A 27277-nucleotide genomic window follows, 5' to 3' on the forward strand; every position below is an offset into this window, starting at 1 on the left:
AAATGGGGACAAGCAGAGCACCTGCTTCATAGGCTGGGTGTGGGGTTGCCTACAATAGAAGGTAAAGCGCTGGCCAGCTTGCAAGCTTTCCAGCTATGTTATCTTCATTTATTATGAAGTAGCATTTGTTAGCAGGGGATGGAGAAAGGCTGCTCCCCCAACTCAGCTGCTTAGTGGGTGAGGCTGTGGGGGTCCTCTGGTCCACCCTGTGGAGCTGACCTTTGCTAGTGGCCTTGCCAGACCCGTCTTAGACTATAGGTCCACTCTAAACAATAGCTCTTCCTTTATTTGGAAGGCTGCGGTCAGAGATTCAGGCCCTGAAGTCTCACAGTTAGCTGGGCTTAAATCCCAGCTTAGCCATTTATTCACTGTGCGACTATGGGCAAGTTCCTTGACCTCTCTGTGCCTCACTTCGCATTTCCATAAAATGACATGATGATAGAAGACTGAGTGAGATAGTACTTTTCAATTGCCTGGCACAGAGCGAGAGCTCAGTATTTGTGAGATACTGTTTTTAAAATACTGCTGAATACCCCTTTGTATACACAGTCATACTTAGTCTTCGCAAGCACCCTTAGAAAGGGGTGAGAGGGCCCAACAAGTTCCAGGGGGAGAAATTCTGAGGAGTCGAATAAGATTTTGAAAAATGGATTTCAGATGTATACTCATCTCCTGAAAAAGTGGTGAGGCCTTCCTTTACTTAGAGGTTCTTGGGTGGTGTAAATGGCTAAGTGTGCGGCTGCTAACCAAAAGGTACTATCCACCAGTGAAGTATCTATGGGACACCCACTGTGTGCAGACACCAGAGGGACCAAACCCAAAACCAGACTCGTTGCCATCAAGCCAGTTCTCCCTCATAGTGACCCTAGAGGACAGAGGAGGACTGCCGCATAGGGTTTCTAAGGCTGTAATCTTCAGGGAAACAGATTGCTACATCTTCCTCCCATAGAGTGGCTGGTGGATTTGAACCACCGACCTTTTGGTTAGCAGCCAAGCGCTTTAACCACTGCACCAGTAGGGCTCCTTCCCAAAGGTACAGAGGTGGCTAAAATCTCAGGGCCCCCCAACCCCCTCTACTCTGCCCTCTGCCCCCATCCCTCTACCAAAACCACTTCTCACAAGCTCATCCAAGGCTTCCTAAGCCCCAAACCCCATAGTCTTTTTTATTATTATTATGAAAAATAACATTTCTCAGCAATGAGTATATCCAGCGCCCAGACCTTGGTTTCTAAATCCCATTTTCCAATAAAAGGAACCACCCTTAGAGAAATGACTGATTCTAGGGCTGGGGCAGGAAAAACACAAGATAGGCCTGGAAAGTAAGTTCCAGAAAGTAAGGGTGGGGGCATGCCGAAGGGACACAGGAGCCAACCGGAAAGGTCCCAGTGGCCAAAGCTGGAACAAGTTGAGCAACAAAATAAATAATGTAGAATTGGACTTTAACTCAAACTAGAAAATAAATATACATGAGTCCACAGCAATAGAAATCAATGACTGAATGAATAAACAAAGGAGAAGTGACATAGCTTCTTTAGGGAAGAACTGCAAATAATACAGGTAGGTACTCCTTCTGCCGGGAGGTGGAACTTAACCCCTGCTCCCCTGGGTGGCTGGACTTAGGGATTCACGTCCAAAAAAACAAAATATGGAAAGGGAAACTTCCCCAGTCATTTTAGTAATTTTCGAGTCGATAAGCTTGGCAGACACCACCTTAACCAAGTGACGAAGGTCAGCGTCACCAGTGATGTCACGTGGGCATCCTGTGCTCCCTGGTGTGATGTGATGAGAAAGAGGCTTCTCTGTGGCATTCTTCCCCAAAACCTCATAACCCCAGTGTGATCAAGAGAAACACAGACAAACCCAGATTTGGGACCTTCTACAAAATACCTGACATGTACTCTCGAAAACTGCCAGGGTCGCGGAAAAGCAGACAAGACTGAGAAACCGCCCCAGCCAAGCGGAGACTACATGCAGTGTGATACCCTGGATGGGATCCTGGAAGAGGGGAAAGGACATCCGTGGAAGCCCTGGTGAAATCCAAATCCCATCTGGACTTCAGTTAATAGTAATGTACTGATGTTACTTTCTTAGTTTTGACAAATATGCCACAACCACTGATTATATAAGGTGAGAGGGCAGTGGTGGTTCAGTGGTAGAATCTCACCTTCCGTGTATGAGACCCGGGTTTGATTCCCAGCCAGTCCACCTCATGTGCAGCCACCACCCATCTGTCAGTGGAGGCTTGCATGTTGTTATGATGCTGAACAGGTCTCAGCAGAGCTTACAGACTAAGATGGACTAGGAAGAAAGACCTGGCCATCTACTTCTGAAAATCAGCCAGTGAAAACCCTGTGGATCACAATGGATCCACAACCGATCATGGGGATGGTGTGGGACTGGGCAGCATTCTGTTTTGTGTGGAGTCGACTTGATGGCAGCTAACAATAACATCAAGACTGGGATTCAACCCTAGGACTTCTGACTCCAAAGCCTAGCTTCTCCCCTGCCCCACACTCCCAACAGTCACTCTGCCTTTGAGTGACATCATTTCCTAGACGAGGGCACTCAGATGAGGCAGTCTCCTCAAAGCCACACAGCTCGTGACAGAGCTGGGCTCTGGACTCTGGGTCCTGGTGTCCAGTCTTCGGACACCAGTCTTCACTGTGCCCCTAAACGGACAAACGGGTGAAAAAATGAGGCCCCCCCTCCATTCCTGGGGGTGCTCACACCTTGCAAAGTTCCATTTTCGCCCAGGACCTACCAGGAAGTCTCTTTTGCAACGAGGAATGACCCCCTGGACCTTTGGTTTGGCCACATTTATTTTGACTTTTAATATATGTATTTTTTCATTATAGGAGGAAAGGGAGAAAAGGACACTTTATTTTGTGTTTCTGACTTTTCCAACTTTATGTCACTCAGTGCACTGGCACCGGGCAGGGCGTGAAGGGCCGGGCGGCTGTGCAGGTGTAGCCAGCGAGGCGCGGGGTGCTGGGGAAGGTCTTGCGCATGCCCATGCACTTCTCCTTGTCGATGCAGAGCGTGTTGGCCTTGATGGCCAGCTCGTGCTCCAGCCGGGACTTGGTCATCACCAGCAGCTGCAGCGTGTCCTGCGTCTCCCGCAGCCTCAGCTTGAGGGTCTGCAGGGTGTCGTCGATGGTGAACACCTCATTCACGAGCCTGGGTGAGAGCAGAGGAGAAGCTACAGCTCCTTCGGCCATTCAACACAGATGCACCTACTGTATGCTGGGAACTGTGCCAGGTGCCGGGAGACAGCGGGGAACAAGACCGCCCACCCAGTGAGGAGACGTTTCGGCTATTCCAAGGGCTCCCCAGAGACCCTGGTGGTGCAGATGGCTAACACACTCAACTGCTAAATGAAAGGTTGGAGGTTTCAATCCACCCAGAGGCATCTCAGAAGAAAGGCCTGGCAATCTACTTCCAAAAAATCAGCCATTGAAACCCCTCTGGAGCACAGTTCTACCCTGACACACATGAGGTTGCCATGAGTCAGAGTTGACTTGACGGCAGCTGGTGTTTGAGGGCTCACCAGGGAGAGCTCTACAGAGAGGGAGATGGGAGAATGAGGGAGACGTGAGCTGGGTGCCTCTTCCATGGAGCCTAGAGAGAGGGTGAAGCTGTCAGAGGCAAAGGCCATGTCTCCAGCCTGAGAGGCTCCCTCTCCTTGACTCTGAGGGGAAAGCCTGAAGGTTTCCAGAGCACAGGGAAGCTACGAAACCATCCCTCATGTCAACAGCTACGAAGACTGCAGGGCGCAGAGGACAAGTCTTCCCTGTGATGGAAAGCCATCCAGTGGGTCAGCGGGCTAGACCTTGAACTCTAGACCCCTCACCCAGGGCCCTGTTGAGTTGTGGGATGAGAAGTCCTGAGTGGTGGGACTTTGTGACCCAGGTTTCCTGGGAGCTCCTGAGACCCACCCCGCCTCCTCTCAGGACCCCTGGGGACCCCGGGCCTCCAGCACTCACTTGAACTGCGGGATGTCCCTGCACAGCTCCACGTTGGGGCGCCGGGTTCGGCACTCCAGCCTTGTCTGTGCCACCTTGAGCGGGCACTCCTTGGCCATGATGGACCTTTCCAGCAGCGTGATGGTGTTCTCCGCCTGAAAGATCTCCTGTAGCGTCTGCGGAAAACATGAGGTATCAGCACCTTCCAGGCCCCTCTGGCCTCACCCCCACAAACAGGAGGTCAACTAGTTCAGGCTCCAATCAGGTGCTTAAATTATGCAGGCCCCAACGCTGAACACCTCTGGGGACAAGCAACTCACTCTTCCTAGGAAGCTGCTTCAGTCATCTCTCGTCACCCATGAGACCGAACGCTGGCAGGGGCAAGCACCCAGCTTGGTTTTATTTTTTATCTCCAGTATCCACTGTAGGGATCAGCCAGCCAATCAGTGTTCAGTGAGAGGAAGGCAAAGGCAGGCAGGCAGGCAGGAAGGAAGGAAGGCTGGCAGGCAGGCAGGAAGGAAGGAAGGCTGGCGGGCAGGAAGGCGGGCAGGCAGGTAGGCAGGCAGGCAGGAAGGTTTTTTAGATTAACACAAATAATCCAAAACAACAGTTAATCTCTAATTCCAAATTAATCTTTTTATAACCCAGAATTTACCTTCCTAATTAGACCAGTAACTAGGTCAGTAAATAAGCTTGGAAGGAAGGAAGGAATGGAGGGAAGGAGGAGGGAGGGAGGAAGGCAGTAAAGAAGTCAAAATTTTCTATCTATCTGTAGAAATATTTTTCCCAATATACTGCCACCATGTGCCCTGCAGGAGTCCCTGCATGGCGCAAAGAGTTAACACACTCAGCTGCTAACCAAAAGGTTGGAGGCTCGAGTCCATCCAGAGGCACCTCGGAAGAAAGGCCTGGTGGTCTCCTTCAACCACTGAAAACCCTACTACTTCAGCCATTGAAAACCCTCTGACACGCATGGGGTCACCATGAGTTGGAGCTGACTTGACAGCAACTGTTTTTGTTGTTTTTTTCCCATCGTGCCTACAGTTGATGAAAGTGCAGACCCCAGGAAGGGACATGAAGGAGGCTGCTGGGGGCTGGGAATGCTCTCTATCTTGATTTGGATGGAGGTGTCACAGGTGTATACAAAGGCAAAAATTCGCCACCCTGTGTACTGTAAGACTGTTACTCCTTAAATAGATTATAAAATGAAAATCAGAAAAATGTCAGTCACAAGAAAAGATAAGCAAAATGTTGAACTTTGTGTTGGGTGCATGGGAAGTCTTTTATATGATTCTGTCTTCTTCTCTGTGTTAGAAATTTTCCATAATAAAGAATGAACAAATGAAGAATGAATAAAAAACAAGAACACCAGGAAAGTCTGTTACCAGAAAGAACCTGATCTTGCACTTTGTCAACCATGAACACACGCAGAACGGAGCGGCTGGTACAAAACCTTTCAGAACCTATGGATTTCACCTCACTGTGGCTGAAACATCCGTTCCCCGCCCCTACAGTTGCACAGCCCTAGATCTGTGAGCAGGTTTGTTTCTCATGGTGCTCCTATCCTACGAGAAGGTTCTTTGGAGATAGGCTGTGCTGACACCCCCTCTCAGACTTGGTAGGGCCCAATGGCAGGGCCCCCAGCAGGATACCTTGCCACAATGCCCCCCAATATCCAGAGGGGTGTGCCAGCATTGCCCATGACCAGAAAGAGCTTGATTTCATTTGCCCAGGGGTACAATACCATTTAGAGAGCCCACTCACCAGCTCCATCAATAACTTCTTAACAGAATCACTACTTGAGATCAACCTGCGCTCCTCTTCAAGGGCATTGGCTTTGTAAGTGTACCTGCTATCTTGAAACAAGATGATAACTAATAAACATCTTTTATCATTTCTACCCTATCAGTATATTGAGGACAGTGGTCGTTCAGTGGTAGAATTCTTGCCTTCCATGCAGCAGACCCGAGTTTGATTCCCTGCCAATGCACCTCATGTGCAGCCACTGCCCATCTGTCAGTGGAGGCTTACGTGTTGCTAAGATGGTGAACAGGTTTCAGTGGAACTTCCAGTCTAAGACAGACTAGGAAGAAAGGCCTGGTGATCTACTTTCAAAAACCAACCAATGAAAACCCATGGATCACAATGGTCCAATCTGCAGCCAGTCTTGGGGATGGTACAGGACTGGACATCATTTTGTTCTGTTGTGCATAGGGTCACCATTAGTTGGGGGCCTACTTGACAGCAACTAACAACGACAACCCTTTCAGTATACTGAAGAAGGTGTATAATTCAAAGAAACTGCTAGTGAAACCCTACTTGAGAGTTCCATTGTTAAAACCATGGGAATTGTTAAGAGAGAGAGAGAGAAAAGAGATTATATCAAGATGTATATCAAAAAGTACTATCTGCCATCTAAGATACAACTATTGGTCTCTACTTGTCCAGAGCAAAAGAGAAAGAAGGAAACCAAAGACTCAGAGAAGAAACTAGTCTACAGGACTGATAGCCTACATGAACCACAGCTTCATCTTTCATGAGACCAGAAGAACTAGATGGTGCCCAGCTACCACTACTGACGTTCTGACCAGGGACACAATAGATGGTCCAGGAGAGAATGGAGAATAATGGAGAACAAAACTCAAATTCTTAAAAAGGGTCAGATTCACTGGACTGGTAGAGATTAGAGGAACCTCCAAGACTATCACCCTGATATACCCTTTAAACTTTGTACTGAAACCACACCCGGAAGTCACCTTTCAGCTAAATACCACCTTTCAGCTAATTAAACAGTATCTCAGTTGGGGGGTGCTATCTGCATGTAATGTGGGGTAAATGACTCTGCATTTCAATACTTTCTACCTTTTCTATTTTAGACTAATGGTAAGTCATAACGATTTTTTAAATGAAGGATCCCAAAGACCTCCTCAGATCATACTCAGACAATTGTACCTTCCAATATATTCTCCATTCACGCACACATACACCAAGGCAGAATAGGGGCATTAGTAAGAGTACTGAGTCTGGGGTCAGACCGCTGGAGCCAAATCTCGGTACTGTCACTTAGTAGCTGTAAGACCTTGGCTGAGTTATGCATCCATTTCCTCATCTGTAAAATGGGGGTACTAAAAGTACCCACCCGTAGGGGTGCTGTAAGGACAAAATGGGCTGATGTGTGTACAGCACTTACAAGAGTGCCTGGCCCCTGCCAGGTGCTTATTAGAGGTCAGCTATTGGAATGATCCCACTCTGTTTCTCAACTATAAGACCAGTAAGTTCAAATTGCTGATGTCAGATAGATCTTGGCTGAAAGCAGAGAATACCAGAAAGATATTTACCTGTGTTTTATTGACTATGCAAAGGCATTCGACTGTGTGGATCATAACAAATTATGGATAACATTGTGAAGAATGGGAATTCCAGAACACTTAATTGTGCTCATGAGGAGCCTGTTCATAGACTGAGAGACAGTTGTTCGAACAGAACAGGGGATACTGTGTGGTTTAAAGTCAAGAAGGGTGTGCATCAGGGTTGTATCCTTTCAGCATACTTATTCGATTTGTATGCTGAGCAAATAATCCAAGAAGCTGGACTGTATGAAGAAGAATGGGGCATCAGGATTGGAGGAAGACTCATTAACAACCTGCATTATGCAGATGACACAACCTTGCTTGCTGAAAGTGAAGAGGACTTGAAGCACTTACTGATGAAGATCAAAGACCATAATCTTCAGTATGGATCGCAGCTCAACATACAGAAAACAAAAATCCTCAGAGCTGGACCAGAAAGCAACATCATGATAAACGGAGAAAAGACTGAAGTTGTCAAGGATTTCATTTTATTTGGATCCGCAATCAATGCCCAGGGAAGCAGGAGTCAAGAAATTAGATGAGGTATTGTGTTGGGCAAATCAGCTGCAAATGACCTCTTTAAAGTGTTGAAAAGCAAGGATGTCACTTTGAGGACTAAGGTGTGCCTGACCCAAGCCATGGTATTTTCAGTCACCTCATATGCATGCGAAAGCCGGACAATGAATAAGGAAGACCCAAGAAGAACTGATGCCTTTCAATTATGGTATTGCTAAAAATATTGAATATACCACGGACTGCCAGAAGAACGAACAAATCTGTCTTGGAAGAAATACAGCCAGAATGCTCCTTAGAAGCTAGCATGGCAAGACTTCATCTCATGTACTTTGGACATGTTATCAGGAGGGACCAGTCCATGGAGAAGGACATAATGCTTGGTAAAGTGGAGGGTCAACAAAAAAGAGGAAGACCCTCAACAAAATGGACTGACACAGTGGCTGCAACAGTGGGCTCAAGCATAGCAAAGATTGTGAGGGTGACGCAGGACTGAGCAGTGTTTCGTTCTGTTGTACATGGGGTTGCTAGGAGTTGAAACCGACTCAACGGCACCGAACAACAGTAATACCACTGTTTCCAAGAAGCCTCACCCAATCCTCCCAACTGAAGTCAGTCATGTCTCCTGGGTGAGCTGTGGTTTGTGTCTCCATTAATGGATCTCCCACAAGCCTGTTTACAGCAGGATAAGTCGCGTCACCCACCCAGAGTGTGAGCTGCAGTGCAGGGTCCACTCTGCTTCCATCTCTGTCCCCTCTCCACCCCCTAGCTGCCCCCATCTCCCTGGCCTGGGGTTGGAGCCCGCCGCTGCCCCGTAGCCTAACCCCCACCAGCCCCGCCTGTGCATGCCCTTTGTACGTGACTTTTAAAAGTGGCTTTTTCATTTTTATAGCTCTCTTTTAGGTATAATTGACATGCAGTAGGGTCGCTATGAGTCAGAACTGACCCGAAGGCACCTAACAACAACAAGAAAACTGCGCATAGTTAAAGGGTACAGTTTGTGGAGTTTTGACATATGCATTCACCCTTGAAGCCATCTCCATAATCAAGATAACGAGGGTATCCATCACTCCCAAAGTTTCCCTCATGATCCCTCCTGCCTGCTCCCGCCCGCAGGCAACCACTCATCTGCTTTGTCTCAGATATATCTGTTTGCATTTCTGGAATTGGGATCATACAGTATGGGTGGCATGGAGGGTCTGCATTCTTTCATTCAGCATAATTATTTTTATTTTATTTTTTTATTGTACTTCAGGTGAAGGCTTACAGAACAAATAGTTTCTCATGAAACAGTAGTACATATATTGTTTTATGACATTGGTTAACAATCCCACAACATGTCAACCCTCTAACTTCTCAAGCTTTATTTTTGGTGAAAAGACATAGTCAAAGATACACCATTTCAAAAATTTCTACATGCACAGTTCAGTGGCATTGACTACGCTCTTCCAATTGTGCTGCTATTCTCACTTAAGATGAAGGCTTACAGAACAAAATAGTTTCTCATTTAACAGTTAGTACACATGTTGCCCTATGACAATGGTTAACAATCTCACAACACATCAACAATATCCTTACTCAACCTTGGGTTCCCTATCACCAGCTTCCTTGTCCCCTTCTGCCTTCTGGCCCTTGTCACTGGACTCCTGTACCTCATTAGTCCCATTTGGTTCTACGGGGCTGTCCACTCCCAGGCTGAATGGTGCACCTCGGAGATAACTTCATCACTAAGCTAAAAGGGTGTCTGGGGGCCATACTCTCGGGGTTTCTCCAGTCTCCTTTAGGCCAGTAAATCTGGTCTTTTTTTTTTGTGAGTTAGAATTATGTTCTACATCCTTCTCCAGCTCTGTCCAGAACCCTCTGTTGTGATCCTGGTCAGAGCAGTCAGTGGTGGTAGCCGGGCACCATCTAGCTGTACTGGACTCAGTCCGGTGGAGGCCTTGGTAGCTGTGGTCCATTAGTCCTTCGGACTAATCTTTTCCTTGTATCCTGTTCTCTTCATTCTCCCTTGCTCCCAAAGGGATGAGACCAGTGGAGTATCTTAGATGGCCGCTCACAGGCTTTTAAGACCCCAGACACTACTCACCAAGGTAGAATGTAGAACATTGTCTTTATAAACTGTGTTATCAGCATAATTATTTTGAGACTCATCCAGGTTGTGTGTGTATCACTGGTTCAGTTCTTTTTCTGGCTCAGTACTATTCCACTGTATGGGGGGAAAACAAAACCCAGTACAGTGGAGCTGATTCTGACTCATGGTGACCCCACGTGTGACAGAGTAGAACTGCTCCGTAGGTTTTCTTGGATGTAATCTTTTCAAAAGCAGGTTTCCAGGCCTTTTCTTCCATGATGCCGCTGGGTGGATTCAAACCACCAACCTTTAGGTTAGTAGTTGAGTGTAAACAGCATATGCCACACAGGGACCTAGTGTATGGATATACCACAATTTTTGTCCAGTCGCTTGATGGTGGACATGGGGTGTTACCTATTGGGGGCTACTACAAATAGAACCATGAAGAACATTTGTATACACAACTTGGTGTGGACATAGGCTTTCATTGCTTTGGATAAATACCTAGGAGTGGAATAGCTGGATCCTAGGCTAGGTGTTTGTTTAACTTCTTAGGAAACTGCCAAGCTGCTTTCCAAAGTGCCTGGACCGGCCGACATCCCCACCAGCAGTGTTCCAGAGTGCCAGTTGTTCCACATCCTCACAACACTTGGTATGTCAGAGTTTTTAACTTTAGCCATTCTAGTGGGTGTCGTTGGAAAAGAACAAGGAGATACTGTGTGGTTTAAAGTCAGGAAAGATGTGTGGCAGGGTTGTATCCTTTCACCATAGTTATTCAATCTATATGCTGAGCAAATAATCCGAGAAGCTGGACTCTGTGAAGAAGAACAGGGCATCAGGATTGGAGGAAGACTCATTAACAACCTGCGTTATGCAGATGACACAAACTTGCTTGCTGAAAGTGAAGAGGACTTGAAGCACTTACTGATGAAGATCAAAGACGCCTTCAGCATGGATTACACCTCAACATAAAGAAAACAAAAGTCCTCACAACTGTACCAATAAGTAACATTATAATAAAACCAAAAAACCAAACCCATTGCCAACAAGTTGATTCCGACTCATAGCGACCCTATAGGACAGAGTAAAATTGCCCCATAGGGTTTCAGGAGTGGCTGGTAGATTCAAACTGCCAACCTTTTGATTAGCAGTCAAGCTGTTAACCACTGCATCATCACCAGAGCACCAGCATCATGATAAATGCAGAAAATATTGAAGTTGTCAAGGATTTCATTTTACCTGGATCCCCAGTCAATGCCCAGGGAAGCAGCAATCAAGAAATCAAACAACATACTGCATTGGGCAAATGTGCTGCAAATGACCTCTTTAAACTGTTAAAAAGCAAAGATGTCACTTTGAGTACTAAGGTGTGCCTGACTCAAGCCATGCTATTTTTAGTCGTCTCATATGCATGCAAAAGCTGGACAGTGAATAAGGAAGACCGAGGAAGAAGAACTGATGCCTTTGAATTATGGTATTGGCTGAGAATATTGACTATACCATGCACTGCCAGAAGAATGAACAAATCTGTCTTGGAAGAAGTACAGCCAGAATGCTCCAAGGATGTCGAGACTTCGCCTCATGTACTTTGGACATGTTACCAGGAGGGACCAGTCCCTGGAGGACATCATACTTCGTAAAGTGGAGGGTCAGCAAAAAAGAGGAAGACCCTCAACAAATGGATTGGCTTGGAGATGGATTGACACGGTGGCTGCAACAATGGGCTCAAACATAGCAATGATTGTGAGGATGGCGCAGGGCCAGGCAGTGTTTCTTTCTGTTGCACCTGGGGTTGCTAGGAGTCGGAACCGACTTAACAGCACCTAACAACAACAACAGTGGGTGTGTAGCGGTATCACTCTTTGGTTTCAATTTGTATGAGGTACGTTCCTTTGAGGAGTCCCTGGGTGGTGTAAACGGCTAACATGCTTAGCTGCTAACCAAAAGGTTGGAGGCTGAAGTCCACCCAGAGGTGCCTTGGAAGAAAGGCCTGGTAATCTACTTCTGAAAGATCATTCATAAGAAACCTTATAGAGCACAGTTCTACTCTGACACATGTGGTCACCATAGTCGGGACTGGCTTGACAGCAACTGGTTGGTTGGTTGGCTGTTCCTTTGAAGAGCAGGTTTCCAGAAAAGGATGTGGACTGCCCCAGGTGGTGCAGGTGGGCAGCTAGGGTGGGGATGTGGGGGTGGGCATCCAAGATGAGATTAGTCAGTGGAGGCTTCTACCCCCACACCCTACTGAGGGGCAGCAGCCCCCTCCCAGGGTCCACAAGACCCAGCCACTGAGACATTCTGGCCAGGAGGGGGCCCAGCATTTCCAAGGGAAAGGAAATCACCACTGACCACCTCCAATACACCTAGGTGATCGTAAGCAGATGTTGTTTACTCATCTGTCTCACTCACTAGGACGTCAGCTCCAAGGAGTCAGGGGCTTGCTTTTGTCTGTGCTATATCTCTATTGCCCAGAACAGTGCTTGGCACAGAGTTAGGGTTGTCAGATAATCTACAAGATGCCCAGTTAAATTGGAATTTCAGATAAAGGATGACTTTTTAACATAAGTATATGTCATGCAGTAGTTGGGGCATACTTATACTAAAAAGTGATTCATTGGTGATCTGAAATTCAAGTTTAACTGGGCATCCTCTATTTTATTTGCTAAATCTGGCAATCCTACTCATAGTAGAAGTTCAATAAACATGCTTTGAATGGAAGGAAGGAAGGAAGGGAGGGAGGGAGGGAAGGAGGAATGAAGGAGGAAGAGTGAATGAATCAGAGTAGGATCTCAAAGTCTAGATTTTTAACCGGCTCCCCAATGATTCTTATGCACACTAAAGTTTGGGAACACTCTGCCCAAAAATTATATGCTCCTTGGAAAAATCTGGAAATGGATAGTGATGATGGTTGTACAACATGGTGAACTTAATGTCACTGAGTTGTACATGTGAAAATGGTTGAAATAGCAAATGTTTTGTTATACTGTATATATTTTACCACAATAAAAAAAATTATATGGTCCTATCCGTCTCCGATTTCTGGATAGGGGAAAACTGATAACAAATTAATGTGTCCATGCTCCTGGGGAGATGTGGGGCCCCCACTTTCAATGGTTTTACAATTTTGTTTTTCCCTTTTTCATGAGCTATAAAATATTCACAAATCATAACAGATTTAGCTGGGTTGGACCCATATCCTATGGGCACCAGGAAATCACTTAAAGGATAATTTTTCCAAAAATTAAAGTCTTGGTTTCCCTATTTACCAATCCCAGTTGCTGTTGAGTTGAAACGGACTCACGGGGACCCCATGTGTGTCAGAGTAGAGCTGTGTTCCACAGGATTTTCAATGGCTGATTTTTCAGAAGCAGACCACCAGCCCTTTCCTCTGAGGTGCCTCCAACCTTTTGGTTAGCAGCCGAGTGCAGTTAATTGTTTGCACCACTCAAGTACTGCCTATTAGCTTGAGAAGAAGCCTGGAAAGATAGCATTTCTTGACTTCACAAGGACAAAAGGATGCTTTTTCCTGGCTGGGTGGCAAGGAGGCTTCCCAGCCTCCTTCAAAGCCCACCTGGGTGGCAGGCTGTCCCTTACCAGGCCCTCAGCGAGGCACCCAGAACCCCAGAGCCTCCGACCACACGCTGGTTTAACATTTATCCCCTAAAAATTATCTGAGCCCAGAAGGCACGTGAGCTGGCCGGCATCTAAACACTCAAGCGGGGGAACACCTCTCTTGAAAGCCCTGGGGTTTTTCCTCAGAAACCTGCCCTGGGTGGAGGAGGAGAGGCGGCAGATATATGAAGCTCAGAAAGCCCCGCCCCAGCCTAATATAGACGAAAATAAAGCCTCATCTAGATGAAGAGTTCTTCTGGGCTCCGCGTTGCCCAGTGTTTGCCCTGTCCTTTGGAAACGGCTCCTCACCCTGCCACCTGCACGTCCCTACTTGGGAGGCCTACTCCTGGGGGGGGGGGGGCATCACTGAGGGTTTGGCTGGTGATAAGGGGTGGAGGTGCCCTCCAGCCCAGCCTTGCTTCTTTCCAGACAGCCCTCCACTCTGCCACCAAGGGCTGTTGCTGGGGGCGGTGGGGGTGTGTGTGACTGTAGTTGCTGGGTGCCATTAGGTCGTTTTGACTCATAGCAACTCCATGTGACACAGTTGAACTGCCCCATAGGGTTTCATAGGCTGTCATCTTTACAGGAGCAGATCGCCAGGCCTTTCTCCTGTGAAGCCACTGGGTGGGTTCGAATTGCCAACCTTTTAGTTAGCAGCCGAGAACTTATCTGGGGCTGCACTTACCCCTGCTTTCTTTGTTCTCCTTTCTCCACCCCCTGGCCCTGTGCTCAGGCCTTGGGCAGCCTCACTGGGGGCCTGAAATTTTACAAAAGGCCTGCCTCCTGGGTCTAGGAAAGACTGCTGCTCATTCATTCATGTACTCAATCATTTCTTCATCTGCTCCCTCTTGCATTTACAGATCCATTGATTCACTCACTGATTTAACAAATGGCACCGACTGAGTGCCAGGCACTCTGCTAGGCAGAGGACAGACACAGCAGTGCACAGAACACTCCCAAAACCCTGCCCTGTGGCGTTTACGTTCTAGTGGACTGGTCTCTCCTTCACTGACTCACTGACTGAGCACCTACTGTGTGCCAGGCTCTGGGACAAGGGCTTTCCTTCAGCCTCATGGAAGCTAGAGTTCCTTCAAGCGCCCCTCTTCTAAAAACATGCATTTATTGGATGCCGTTGGTGTGCAGGACACTGGTGGGGGACAGGGCCCCAAAAGAGGTCCCTTTGCAGTTCCCCAGGAAGCCCATGTGAGTGTGGCAGAGTGACAGGTCCACAGTGACACACAGAACATTTATCCGGTGTTTCTCCCCGCCAGGCAGGGCACCGAGATTCTCACGTGGGCCATCTCATTACAGGATCAAAGCAGCCCTTTGGGGAAAGTTCTAGTAACATGCTCCGATCTTTAATTGGGGAAAACGAGACCACTAGCCTCATGTCGGAGCCCTGATGGCACAGTGGTTAAGAGTTCAGCTGCTAACCAAAATGCTGGCAGTTCAAATCCACCAGCAGCTCCTTGGAAACCCTATGGGGCAGTTCTACTCTGTCCTATAAGGTCACTATGAGTCGGAATTGACTCAACAGCAACAGGCTGAGCCTCTTGTCTGATTCCTTCTCAAATCTGCTGACCACTCCAAGGAGAAACCCCAGTGTGGGGCTACTCTGTCTCTATCGCTGCCTCTCTACTATACGCGGGGCGGGGGGGGAACCAAACCCGTCGCTGTCAGGTCGATTCAGATTCACAGCAACCCTGTAGGACAGAATAGAACTGCCCCATAGGGTTTCCAAGGCTGTAGTCTTTACGGAAGCAGATTGCCAGATCTCCCTTCTGTGGAGCAGCTGATGGGTTCAAACCATCAACCTTTCAGTTAGCAGCTGAGTGAATAACCACTGAATCTCCTTTTATTAGTAAAGAGACAGTAGCTGTGGACTCCAGAGGCTTTCGCTGGCAACAGTCTCAGGCTATAGTTTAATAAATTTACTCTGTTTTCATTATATTTATCTTTCTGGCTACCCACTACTTATGGCGAGTGCTATTTGTTTTCCATTTACGGAACTGACTGGTATAAAGTTAACCAGAATGTTTCTTAGAAGCAAGGATGGCAAGACTTCAACTCGCTTACCTTGACACATCATCAGGTAAGACCAATCACTAGAAAAGGACATCATATCTGGTAAATGGAGGGTCAACAAAAATGAGAGAAACTCTCCACGAGGTGAATAGACAGAATAGCCACAACAACAGACTCCAGCACACAGTGGTCAGGGAGATGGTACAGGAGCAGACAATGTTTTGTTCTATTACACGTAAAGTTGCAAAGAGTCGGAGCCAACCCGGTGACAACAAACAACATTAAAAAAAAAAAAATTTCAATGATTCTATTTAAACAGAACTATAAAGTAAATAACAGCCCAGGTGGCATGTGGATATGGCAAAATAGGGAAGGGGGCCCAGGAGTGACTGACTTCGGAAAACCCCGCATCACGCTGACTCTCCCGGGTGTACGAATAATGCAGAGGAGGGAATCGAGGCAGAGCTGGGTGCTAGGCACTGGAACGTGGATGCTAGGGAGCAGGAGCTGACTCCCCCATATCCTTCTCCTCGGGCTGGCACCTGTTGGGGATGGGATAGGCGAGGCTGGGAACCAGCTGTTGCTCGGCTTCCCCACATTCCCACTGGCATTTCTTGAACAGGCCTGCCTGTGGGCTTTGCAGAACCGCAGGGGTTTTCCAGAATTTGCAGCTCTAGGACCAGGCTCGGCCAGCTGATGACTCACACCCAACGCAGATCAGCCCAGGAGGGCATGCAACCTACCGAGAAATGCTCCCGGAAGCTTCTCATCTGGCCTGTCACTCACAGCCAGGGCATCTTCATTAGAAGGGAGAAAAAAGGTGGGACAGTTTCTCCCCAGGGTGAGCAGGTTGGAGAAATGAGCCAGGGCTGCCCAACACAGGCGTTCAGGTTGTGTGCTGCACAACTCTGGGGGCTACCATTTGCATAGCTACAATGGGAATGGTGCCCCGGGAGCCATGATGACTAACATGATGGCCTCAGTGCCCTCTGGCAGACAAAGCCCTGTTCTGTCTGCCTCCCCCCAGGGAGAAGGAAGGGGGCAGCTGAGGGCTTGGTGCCTGAACTCAAGGATGGATCTAGCTTGCTCTGGATTCAGAGCTGGATGAAAGCTTGAAGGGATATATATATATATAGATATAGATATAGATATAGATAGATATAGATATAGATATATAGATATATATATATAGATCAGACAATCATATGGTCTACTGTGCTGGGAATGACAAATTGAAGAGGAATAGCATCGAGTTCATTGTCAAAATGAACATTTCAAGATCTATTCTGAAGTACAACGCTGTCAGCGATAGGATAATATCCATATGCCTACAAGGGAGACCAGTTAATACGACTATTATTCAAAGTTATGCACCTACCACTAAGGCCAAAGATGAAGAAATTGAAGATTGTTACCAACTTCTGCAGTCTGAAATTGATCGAACGTATTATCAAGATGCATTGATAATTACTGGTGACTGGAATGTGAAAGTTAGAAACAAGAAGGATTGGTAGTTGGAAAATATGGCCTTGGTGACAGAAATGATGCCAGAGATTGCATGATAGAATTTTGCAAGACAATGACTTATTCATTGCAAATACCTTTTTTCAACAACATAAATGGCGACTATACATGTGGCGGACCTCTCCAGATGGAATACACAGGAGTCAAATTGATTACATCTGTGGAGAGAGATGATGGAAAAGCTCAATATCATCAGTCAGAACAAGGCCAGGGCTGGCTATGGAACAGACTATCAATTGCTCATATGCAAGTTAAAGTTGAAGAAAATTAGAACAAGTCCATGAGCACCAAAGTATAACCTTGAGTATATCCCACCTGAATTTAGAGACCATCTCAAGAATAGATTTGACGCATTGAATACTAATGACTGAAGACCAGACAAGTTGTGGATTGACATCAAGGATATCATACATAAATAAAGCAAGAGGTCATTAAAAAGACAGGAAAGAGAGAGAAGACCAAAATGGATGTCAGAAGAGACTCTGAAAGTTGCTCTTGAACGTAGAGTAGCTAAAGCGAAAGGAAGAAATGAAGTAAAATAGCTGAATAGAAGATTTCAAAGGATGGCTTGAGAAGACAAAGTAAAGTATTACAATAAAATGTGCAAAGAGCTGGAGAAAGAAAACCAAAAGGGAAGAACACGCTCAGCATTTCTCTAGCTGAAAGAACGGAAGAAAAAATTCAAGCCTCAAGTTGCAATATTGAAGAATTCTATGGGGAAAATATTAAACGACTCAGGAAGCATCAAAACAACATGGAAGGAATACACAGAGTCACTGTACCAAAATAATTGATCGACGTCCAGCCATTTCAGGAGGTAGCATATGATCAAGAACCAATGATACTGAAGGAAGAGGTCAAAGCTGCATTGAAGGCGTTAGCGAAAAACAACTCCAGGAATTGACGGAATACGAATTGAGATGTTTCAATAAACAAATGCAGTGCTGGAAGCGCCCACTCATCTATACCGAGAAGTTTGGAAGACACCTACCTGGCCAACTGACCAATGAGATCCATATTTGTACCCGTTCCAAAGAAAGGAGATCCAACAGAAAGCAGAAATTATCAAACAATATCATTAATATCACACACAAGTAAAATTTTGCCAAAGATCATTCAAAAGCGGTTGCAGCGGTGCATTGACAGGGAATTGCCAGAAATTCAAGCCAGATTCAGAAGAGGACATGGAACAAGGGATATCACTGATGATGTCAGATGGATCATGGCTGAAAGCAGAGAATACCAGAAAGATGTTTACCTGTGTTTTATTGACTCTGCAAAGGCATTCAACTTTGTGGATCATAACAAATTATGGATAGCATTGTGAAGAATGGGAATTCCAGAACACTTAATTTTGCCCATGGGGAGCCTCTACTTTGACCAAGAGGCAGTCGTTCAAACAGAACTGGGGGATACTGTGTGGTTTAAAGTCAGGAAAGGTGTGCATCAGGGTTAGATCCTTTCACCATACTTATTCACTCTTTATGCTGAGCAGATAATCTGAGAAGCTGGACTATGTGAAGAAGTACAGGGCATCAGGATTGGAGGAAGACTCATTAACACCCTGCAATATGCAGATAACACAACCTTGCTTGCTGAAGTAAAGAGGACTTGAAGCACTTACTGATGAAGATCAAAGACCACAGCCTTCATTATGGATTACACCTCAGCATAAAAAAGCCTCACAACTGGACCAATAAGCAACATCATGATAAACAGAGAAAAGACTGACGTTGTCAAGGATTTCATTTTACCTGGATCCACAATCAATGCCCATGGAAGCAACAGTCAAGAAATCAAATGATGTATTGCATTGGGCAAATCTGCTGCAAAGACCTCTTTAACGTGTTAAAAAACAAAGATGTCACTTTAAGGACTAAGGTGCGCCTGACCTAAGCCATGATGTTTTCAATTTCTTCGTACGCATTCGAAAGCTGGACAATGAATAAGGAAGACAGAAGGAGAACTGATGCTTTTAAATTATGGTGTTGGTGAAGAATATCAGATAGACTGCCAGAAGAACGAACAAGTCTGTCTTAGAAGAAGTACAGCCAGAATGTTCATTAGTGCAAGGATGGCGAGACTTCGTCTCACATACTTTGGACATGTTATCAGGAGGGACCAGTCCCTGGAGAAGGACATCATGCTTGGTAAAACTGAGGGTCATCAAAAAGAGGAAGACCCTCAACGAGATGGATTGACACAGTGGCTGCAACAGTGGGCTCAAACATAGCGACTATTGTGAGGATGGCGCAGGGCTGGCCGGTGTTTGGTTCTGTTGTACACAGGGTCACTATGAGTCAGAATTGATTCGAGGGCACCTAATAACAACACTGTATATGTATATATAAGTGTTATTATATATATATATGTTGTCAATTGCTGTTGCACTGCTGCCAACTCATGCGATCCCGTGTGTGCAGAGTAGAACTGTAGTCCATAGGGTTTTCAAGGCTGCAACCTTTGCGATATATATATATAGTTGTTGTTAAGTGCCATTGAGTTGATTCTGACTCATGGCAACTCCATGTGACAGTGGTTTTCTAGGCTGTCATTGTTACAGAAGCAGATAACCAAGCCTTTCTTCAACAGTACTTCCGGGCGGATTCGAACTGCCAACTTTTCAGTTAGCAGCCAAGCGCTTAAGTGTTGTACCACCAGGGCTCCATATACATCCTGTTGGTTCTGTTTCTCTGGAGACCACTGACTGATACACTGCCCATCCCATTCATAATTGCAACGCCCAAACCGCCAGCACTCCCCATGGCCTACTTCCTGCTTTATTTTCTCTCATCCTTACACCATCTGACACACTGTGTGTTTTACTCATTTATTTGTTCGTCATCTCCCCACACCGGAATATAAACTCCATGTGGAGAGAGATTCTTCTCTGTTTTGCTCACTGCCGAACCCCCAGGACCTACCCCAGTTGATGCCTGGAACACCATCATCATCATGTCTTTCACTTAAAGTAGTGATTGCTGTGTGCCAACCACGTTGCTGAGGGCTCTGCATAATGACCTGTTAGGAGGTGCTCAGTGAACACCCATTCCCTAGCTGCATAATACTCACCACAGGGTGCTGGGTTAAGACAAGGACACAGACTTTGGCACCAGACCACCAGGATCCAAATCCCAGCTCCAGCACATCGAGGCTGGGTGACCTTAGGCAAGTGTCCTAAGCTCTCTGAGCCTTCCCAGTAAAATGGGGATCATAGTCATTTCCACCCCACAGGGTGGAGGTGAGGCTGAGTGAGAAGATCCAGCAGCGTGATTAGTTGCAGAGCGTGCAAGGAGCTCTTGAAAACCTAAGCAAGTGTATCAACCCTTTGCTGCCCCCAGAATGTGAACCTGAGACACACACGCTCCTTTGCAGTCACACTCAGAGCAATGGAGCTACACCCTGTCCTTCCCCAGGTGTGCATGTGTGTGTGTTTCTCCCATACACACACCCTGGAGAGTGCCACAGCTATTATGCCCCCGTCCCCCCACCCCCCGCCCAGGTAGAGCACGTTTCTCATATACGTGTGCGCACACACAGGCACGCACAGAGCCAGCATCTCTTGGCCCAGTCCCCAGCTCTGAGGGGCTGCCCTGGGCACCTCCCCCTGACCCCCCTCCCCAGGAATGTTAACCTTCCTGCTCCCACAAAGCCAAAGAACTAGGGGGAAAGAGGCTCCTCCAGGCGCACGCAGCTTGGCTTATCCTAGTAGTTGGGCGGGGCCGCTCAGGACTGGCCCATGGGGTCGCCCCATGGGAGGAGTCTCGGGCACCCTGGGCCTGGCAGCTGGCCCTGCCCACCCCACCCAGGCCAGGACCAGAGCACAAACTCCGTTGGCAAGGGATGGGGTTGGCGGGAGGGCTGTTCACCTCCTCACCCAGCCCCCAGGTCTGTGCTCAGCATGCAGAGGGCTGCCTCCCATCAACACTGCCAGGCTGGGGTGTGGGCGAGTCTCAACCCTCCCAGCGTGCTGTGCAGCTGAGACAGGTCAACACATTCATCTCGCTGAGCCTCTCTGGAGTCACACAGACCAAGCCCAAACGTGATGCTGTCAGGTTGATTCCGACTCATAGTGACCCTATAGGGCAGAGTAGAACTGCTCCATAGGGTTTCCAGGGAGTAGCTGGTGGATTTGAACTGCCAACCTTCTGGTTAGCAGCTAAGCTCTTAACCACGGCAGGAGTCACACAGACCTAGGTTCAAATCCCACCTCCTCCTCATACACGCTTTGTGACCTTGAATGAGTCCCTTAACCTCTCTGTGCCTCATGTACTCAGCATCTATTGAACCCTTCTAGCTGCCAGACCCTGGGAAAGGCACTTGTTCTCTTGTCTGAAAAATGGATGTAATAATAACTTACCCACAGGGTTACTGTGAGGATTAAATGAGATAATGTGTAAATTGCTTAGCACAGTACCTGACATCACGCCATAGGATTGTCTTGAATCCCTCTCTCCCTGGCAGTGTTCAGTCTGAGATTTTTCCTTTGGAATCATTGGTCTTGTTTGTTTGTTTTTTTTATTTTTATGTAAGCCAATGGGAAACTCAGACTCGTTGACAGAATTTGTCTTTGCAGACAACTGAAATTCCATAAAGTGGGAAGGCAGAGACACTTCCGGAGACATAACTGTCTTTCCTAGCAAACTTGGGACTAAATCCACTTTCAAGAACTGAACACACACACTGACTGGTAGCTCAAGAGCCAGTTACATAAAGAATGTTGTCTTCTACAAACAGTCTTCCACCACATTTAAATGTTTGTAGAAATCCCAATTTAAACAGAGGTAGTGTGGTCCATTAGGGAAAGTATTGGTTCAGGACCAATTAGACCTCGTGGTGCCTATGTCCACCAAAAGACTTGTACAGGAATGTTCAAGAATGTTTGTAACAACCTAAAGGTCCATCAACAGGAGAATGGATAAATTGCAGAATAGTCATACAATTAGAATGCTACTCAGTAATCAGACAACAAACTTATTATAGACACAAGAACTTGGATGAATCTTACAGACATTATACTGAGTGGAAGAAAAAACCCAAACACCAAACCTGTTGCCATCTAGTCGATTCCGACTCACAGAGACCCTATAGGACAGAGTAGAACTGCCCAATGGGTTTCCAAGGAGCACCTGGTGGATTTGAACTGCGGACCTTTTGGTTAGCAGCTGAACTCTTAACCACTACACCACCAGTCAGAATGATAGCTCCCTTTGAGGAGAGGGTGTTGGGGAGAGTTTCTGGAGCTGGAAGGGTCCTGTACCTTAATCTAGGGCAGGGCTTCTCAACCTCATCACTATTGGCATTTGGGATCAGATAATTCTGCATGGTGGTGGTGGGGGCTGTCCTGTGTACTGTAGGATGTTTAGCAGCATCCCTGACCACCACCTACTAGGTGCTCGTAGCAGACCTCCTCTCAGACATGACAACCACATAGTCAAATGTCTCCTGAGAGGAAAATCATAGCCTGATTGAGAACCACTCAACGAGGTGACGGTTACATGGTGTACACGTATGTAAAAATCCTGAATTCTTCCAGTTGTGCACTTAAGATTAATGCAGTCCTTTATTGTGTTATAATTCAATTTTAAAACAAGTTTTAAAAAAGGAACTGGAGAAAACAAATTTATGTATTTAGTTTTAAAAGAAGAAAACTCTTAAATACATGCTGGTTATAGGTGTTACTGCACCATAAAGTGACAGATAAATGAGTGAAGTTTAGGGAACACGGGCTTGAATGGTACAGGTTTCCTTTTGGGGTGGTGAAAAGGTTTTGGAACTAGATAGAGGTGGTGATTGTGCAATTGTCACTGTACTGAAGGCCACACAATTGTTCTCCTTGAATGGTTAATTTTGTTATGTAAATTATACCTCAGTTTACAAAAAGGAAGCAAAACTCACTCTTACCTCCACCCCCAACATCCATCACTATCTTGTTGAAATCCAAAGGGATCTATCTTCAAAACCATTTAATCCAATTCCCTGGATATTGCAGGTAACATCAAGGAACACGGTGTCTCCCACAGCCGGAAGGAGGCAGGCCCTCAGACCCCCAGTCCAGGGCTTTGGCCCCACAGCCTCCACCAGCCCACTCGTTCCAGCATAAGGAACTGAGGCAGGGGCGCCTGTGTGATGGAAGGGGACCGTCCTCTTTCTGAGCCTCTGGAATCTGCCTGGAGAGGCAGCCAGCCCTCGCAGACAGCAGACGGCTCCTCTGGCCACATCCCCAGGTACAAAGTGGAGCCAGAGTTCCTTTTGTTAACTAACCTCCCTCCAGATAGGATTTCCAGCTTCCATGTAGGGTGTCCCGGAGGTGGGGGCCCTGGGCAGGAAGTCAGGAGACTCAGGCTCCCATCCAAACCCTAACACAAACCAGCTGCGGGACCTACACCCCTACTCAGAGCCCCTGCTGCTTGGGGCCTCGGGTTCCTTATCCGGTAAACGGGGACTCAAGGCCTGTCCTTCCTCCCTGGTGCGGCAGGTGCTCCTGGACCAGGTAACCATGTCCTGTAGCACACATCTCCATCATCAATCTCCCACATGTGCCCAGAGCCACTTCTTCTGAGATCCAGCCTAAGACCTCTTAGCAGCAGGTGTGAATGGCCTTGTGTGTGCGCCTGTGTTTGATTTTGCTTTTAGGTCTTCAAGTTAACCCCCTTCAGACTGCTGGGAGTCCCAATACACAGCCATCAGGAGCATCTTGAAGATGCTGTAGACCAGCAATCAGCCAACTTTTTCTGTACAGGGCCAGATAGTAAATATTTCAGGCTCTATGGGCCATACGAGTGTCTGTTCAGCTCCTCAGCTCTGCTGTTGTAGAGCGAAAACTGCCACAGACTTTACGTAAAGAAATGGGCGTAGCAGCGGGGAGGAGGAGGGGGAGTGGGCCTAGGGCCATAGTTTTCTGTGCCTGCTGTAGACCATTACAAAGGAAGTCACGATCCCTGTACGTAGTCCATCACATACAAGGTGGCTGCTCCTCTGAGGTTTCCAGTGTTCAGAGAGATGCAGAAGGAAGAGCAAGATCATAAGAGTGTCCAAAAGGTAAACTTGTGAGATAACTGAGGGAATGTACAGAGTGAGGAGAGGCCAGGATTATTCAGACTTCAGCCCACCCAGTCCTCCCCCCAAATCAGGAGGTGTCTCCTAGGAGGGAGATTTGGGCCATCAGCCTGCATCTGATGCCTCCGAACCTCGCTGAGCCTCAAGTTTCCCCATCTGTGTAATGGAGATAACAGTGGTACCTCCTCAGAGGGTGACTGCCAGGATTAATTTAGATAATCCATGTAGTGTGTTGAGCACTGTGGCTGGCACATAGCAAATACTCTATACAGCATGGTTTCTCAGCCTCAGTACTATCCATCCATCCATCCATCTCTTACTTATCTTTGTTCCTTTCTTTATTTTTAATCAGATCTGAATGCCAGAAGACTATATAGGCCAGGATTTCTCAGCCTCAGCACTGCTGACATTTGGGGCTGGATAATTCCTTGTTGTGAGGCCTGTCCTGTGCACTGTAGGATGTTTAGCAACATCCTTGGCCTCTGCTCACTAGATGCCAGTAGCACACTCCCCTAAACCAAAAATGTCTAGACATTTCCAAATGTCCCCTGGGGTGCAAAATCACCCTGTTTGAGAACCAGTGCTCTAGATGTTTCCTGTTATCACTGTTGTTATTATTGGGCTGTAGGGGGCAGGGGTGGGGGAGGTGCCCATATTACCCTAATGCACAGGCTTTGGATCAAAACCACCTGGATTCAAATCCTGGCTCTGAGCTGGGCAGGTGGGGGTGAGGGGAGCTTTAGGCAAATCACTGTCCTCAGTTCCCTCATCTGTGAAATGGGGCTAAAAATGCTCTCCTCTCCATAGGTGTCATGGATTGAATTGTGTCCCCCCAAAATATGTCAACTTGGCTACGTCATGATTCCCAGTAGTGTATGATTGTCTACCATTTTATCATCTGATGTGATTTCCCTATGTGTTGTAAATGCTATCACTATGATGTAATAAGATGGTTAGTGGCAGTTATATTGATGAGGCCTACAAGATTAAGTAGTGTCTTAAGCCAATCTCTTTTGAGATATAAAAGAGAGAAGCTAGCAGAGACACGTGGGAACCTCATACCACCAAGAAAGTGCCGGGAGCAAAGCGCGTCCTTTGGACCTGAGGTTCCTGTGCTGAGATGCTCCCAGACCAAGGGAAGACCGATGCATCACAAGGACCTTCCTCCAGGGCTGACAGAGAGAGTCTTCTCCTGGAACTGATGCCCTGAATTTGGAGTTGTAGCCTACTAGACTGTGAGAAAATAAATTTCTCTTGGTTAAAGCCATCCACTTGTGCTATTTCTGTTACAGCAGCACTAGATGACTAAGACAACAGGGCTGGAGGGAAAGATGAGTTCACACAAATCAAGCAGTCAGAACACTGGCTGCACATTGTAAGCTAATTAGTCTTTCATTACGGTTGATTATTCTTTCTCCTTCCATTGCAGCAGGATGGCAAACTTGACCACGATCTTCCACCATCACCTCTTGTGGGGACCATCTGAGGGCAGACCTCCACCACCACGCTCCTCCTGGCACCCCACGTGTGGAAAGGGTGAGGTCAGCGCTAGGAATGGTCTCTGGCTGTGGATGGGGTGTGAGAGCCGCTTGCCAGGTCTGAAACCAACCTCGCTCAGCAGAAAAGTGCACTGATACTCCTGGCTGGAACAGAAATCCACCCAGAGGCTTTGCAAGGGGGATGTGTGTTTGGCAGGGGTGTTTGCCATGTAAAACTATCTGCCTGTGTGTTGTCTTGTGACAACAGAGAAAGTTCCCAAGGCCAGGAAATGATTTTTGACGTGGAGGGGAAAATGGATTTAGCAGTTCCCGCCGCCTTTCGCCTTCTGGATGCTTTGTGCAACCTTGCAAATTTATTGTTTTCCAAACTGCATGAAGCCAAGGGATTTCCAAGGAGGTGCCTGGCTCAGGGCAGCGACCCCAGCTCAAGAGGAGGGGTGCAGCTTGGAATCCCCGTTCTGGTCAAAGGGTGGGAGATTTCCAGGTGCAGCCAACCCCGGGAGCAAGGAGAGTGAAGGAGAGCAGCGCTGGGAGGGAGCTCGCCAGGAACTCAGACGGAACGCTCCAGAGCAGGGCTTCTCACCCTTAGCACTGCTGGTGTTTGGGAACTGGATAAGTCTCTGTTGTGGGGCTGTCCTGTGTCCTGCAGGATGTAAAGCAGCATCCCTGGCCTCTACCCACTAGGTTGCAGTAGCAACTCCCCCACCCCAATCAAAAATGTCTAGACATTTCCAAATGTCCTCTGGGCAGTAAACTCATCCTTGGTTGAGAACCACTGCTCCAGAGAATGGAGCTGAGACAGCCCCACTCACAGTGGTTTCTGTCCAGAGGCAGCTTAGCTGCCTTAGACAATGCCAGACCATACAGTAGCAGCTGCTGAGAGGCTGTCTGGGGTCAAGGGTCCTGAAAGTCCTGGAGGGATCTGGAAGGGGGACTCCTTGCTAGAGAGAAGGCTTGTATGCCCAAGTGACAAGTCATGGCTCTCCGCCATCTCAGGCCTTCAAGGGTCTGTCTATCCCTCCATCCCTCCGTCTCCTTCCCTCCCTTCCTCCCTCGATCCATCTATCTTCCCTTCTATCTATTTACCTATCTTCTATTTTTGTTGTTGAGAATTTACACAGCAAAACATACACCAATTCAACAGTTTCTACCCGTACAATTCCGTGACATTGATTACATTCTTCAAGTTGTACAACCATTCTCACCCTCCTTTTCCGAATTGTCCCTCCTTCATTAACATAACCTCACTGCCCCCTAAATTTCCTAGCTAATCTTTCGAGTTACTGTGGTCCATTTGATCCCCAAAAGAGAGATCTTAAAAGAGCACAGTGCTCAAGGCAGACATTCTTTACTAACTAAGGGAAACTATTTGGTTTAAAGAAGACTTCAGGAGTATTTTTTTATTTTTTTTTAACAAAGAGAAGTTTATTTCCTCACAGTTAAAGTAGGCTAAAAGTCCAAATTCAGGGCTTCAGCTCCAGAAGTCTTTCTCTCTCTGTCGGCCTTCTCATGAGTGTTCCCCCGGACTAGGAGCTTCTCAGCGCAGGGACCCCAGTCCAAAGGACACGCTCTGCTCCCAGCACTGCTTTCTTGATGCTATGAGGTCCCTCCTGTCTCGCTGCTCACTTCTGTCTTTCATATCTCAAGAGATTGCCTCAGGAC

The 27277-nt window shown here is 47.1% G+C and overlaps 1 protein-coding gene across 1 annotated transcript in view; it reads right to left on the reverse strand.

The window, feature by feature from the left end:
• Positions 1-2877: 2877 nt before the first annotated feature.
• TEKT5 (tektin 5) overlaps positions 2878-27277 on the reverse strand; it is a 57455-nt gene continuing 33055 nt past the window's right edge. Inside the window, exons 6-7 of the mRNA XM_004373250.1 lie at positions 3984-4138; positions 2878-3177 (exon numbers count right to left, since the gene is read on the reverse strand). Coding sequence (XP_004373307.1) covers positions 2916-3177; positions 3984-4138 — 417 coding nt within the window. The 3' untranslated portion in view covers positions 2878-2915. The remainder of the gene's footprint in view (positions 3178-3983; positions 4139-27277) is intronic.

This window comes from Trichechus manatus, unplaced genomic scaffold (genome assembly GCF_000243295.1).
Source record: "Trichechus manatus latirostris isolate Lorelei unplaced genomic scaffold, TriManLat1.0 scaffold00024, whole genome shotgun sequence".
Taxonomy (NCBI): domain Eukaryota; kingdom Metazoa; phylum Chordata; class Mammalia; order Sirenia; family Trichechidae; genus Trichechus; species Trichechus manatus.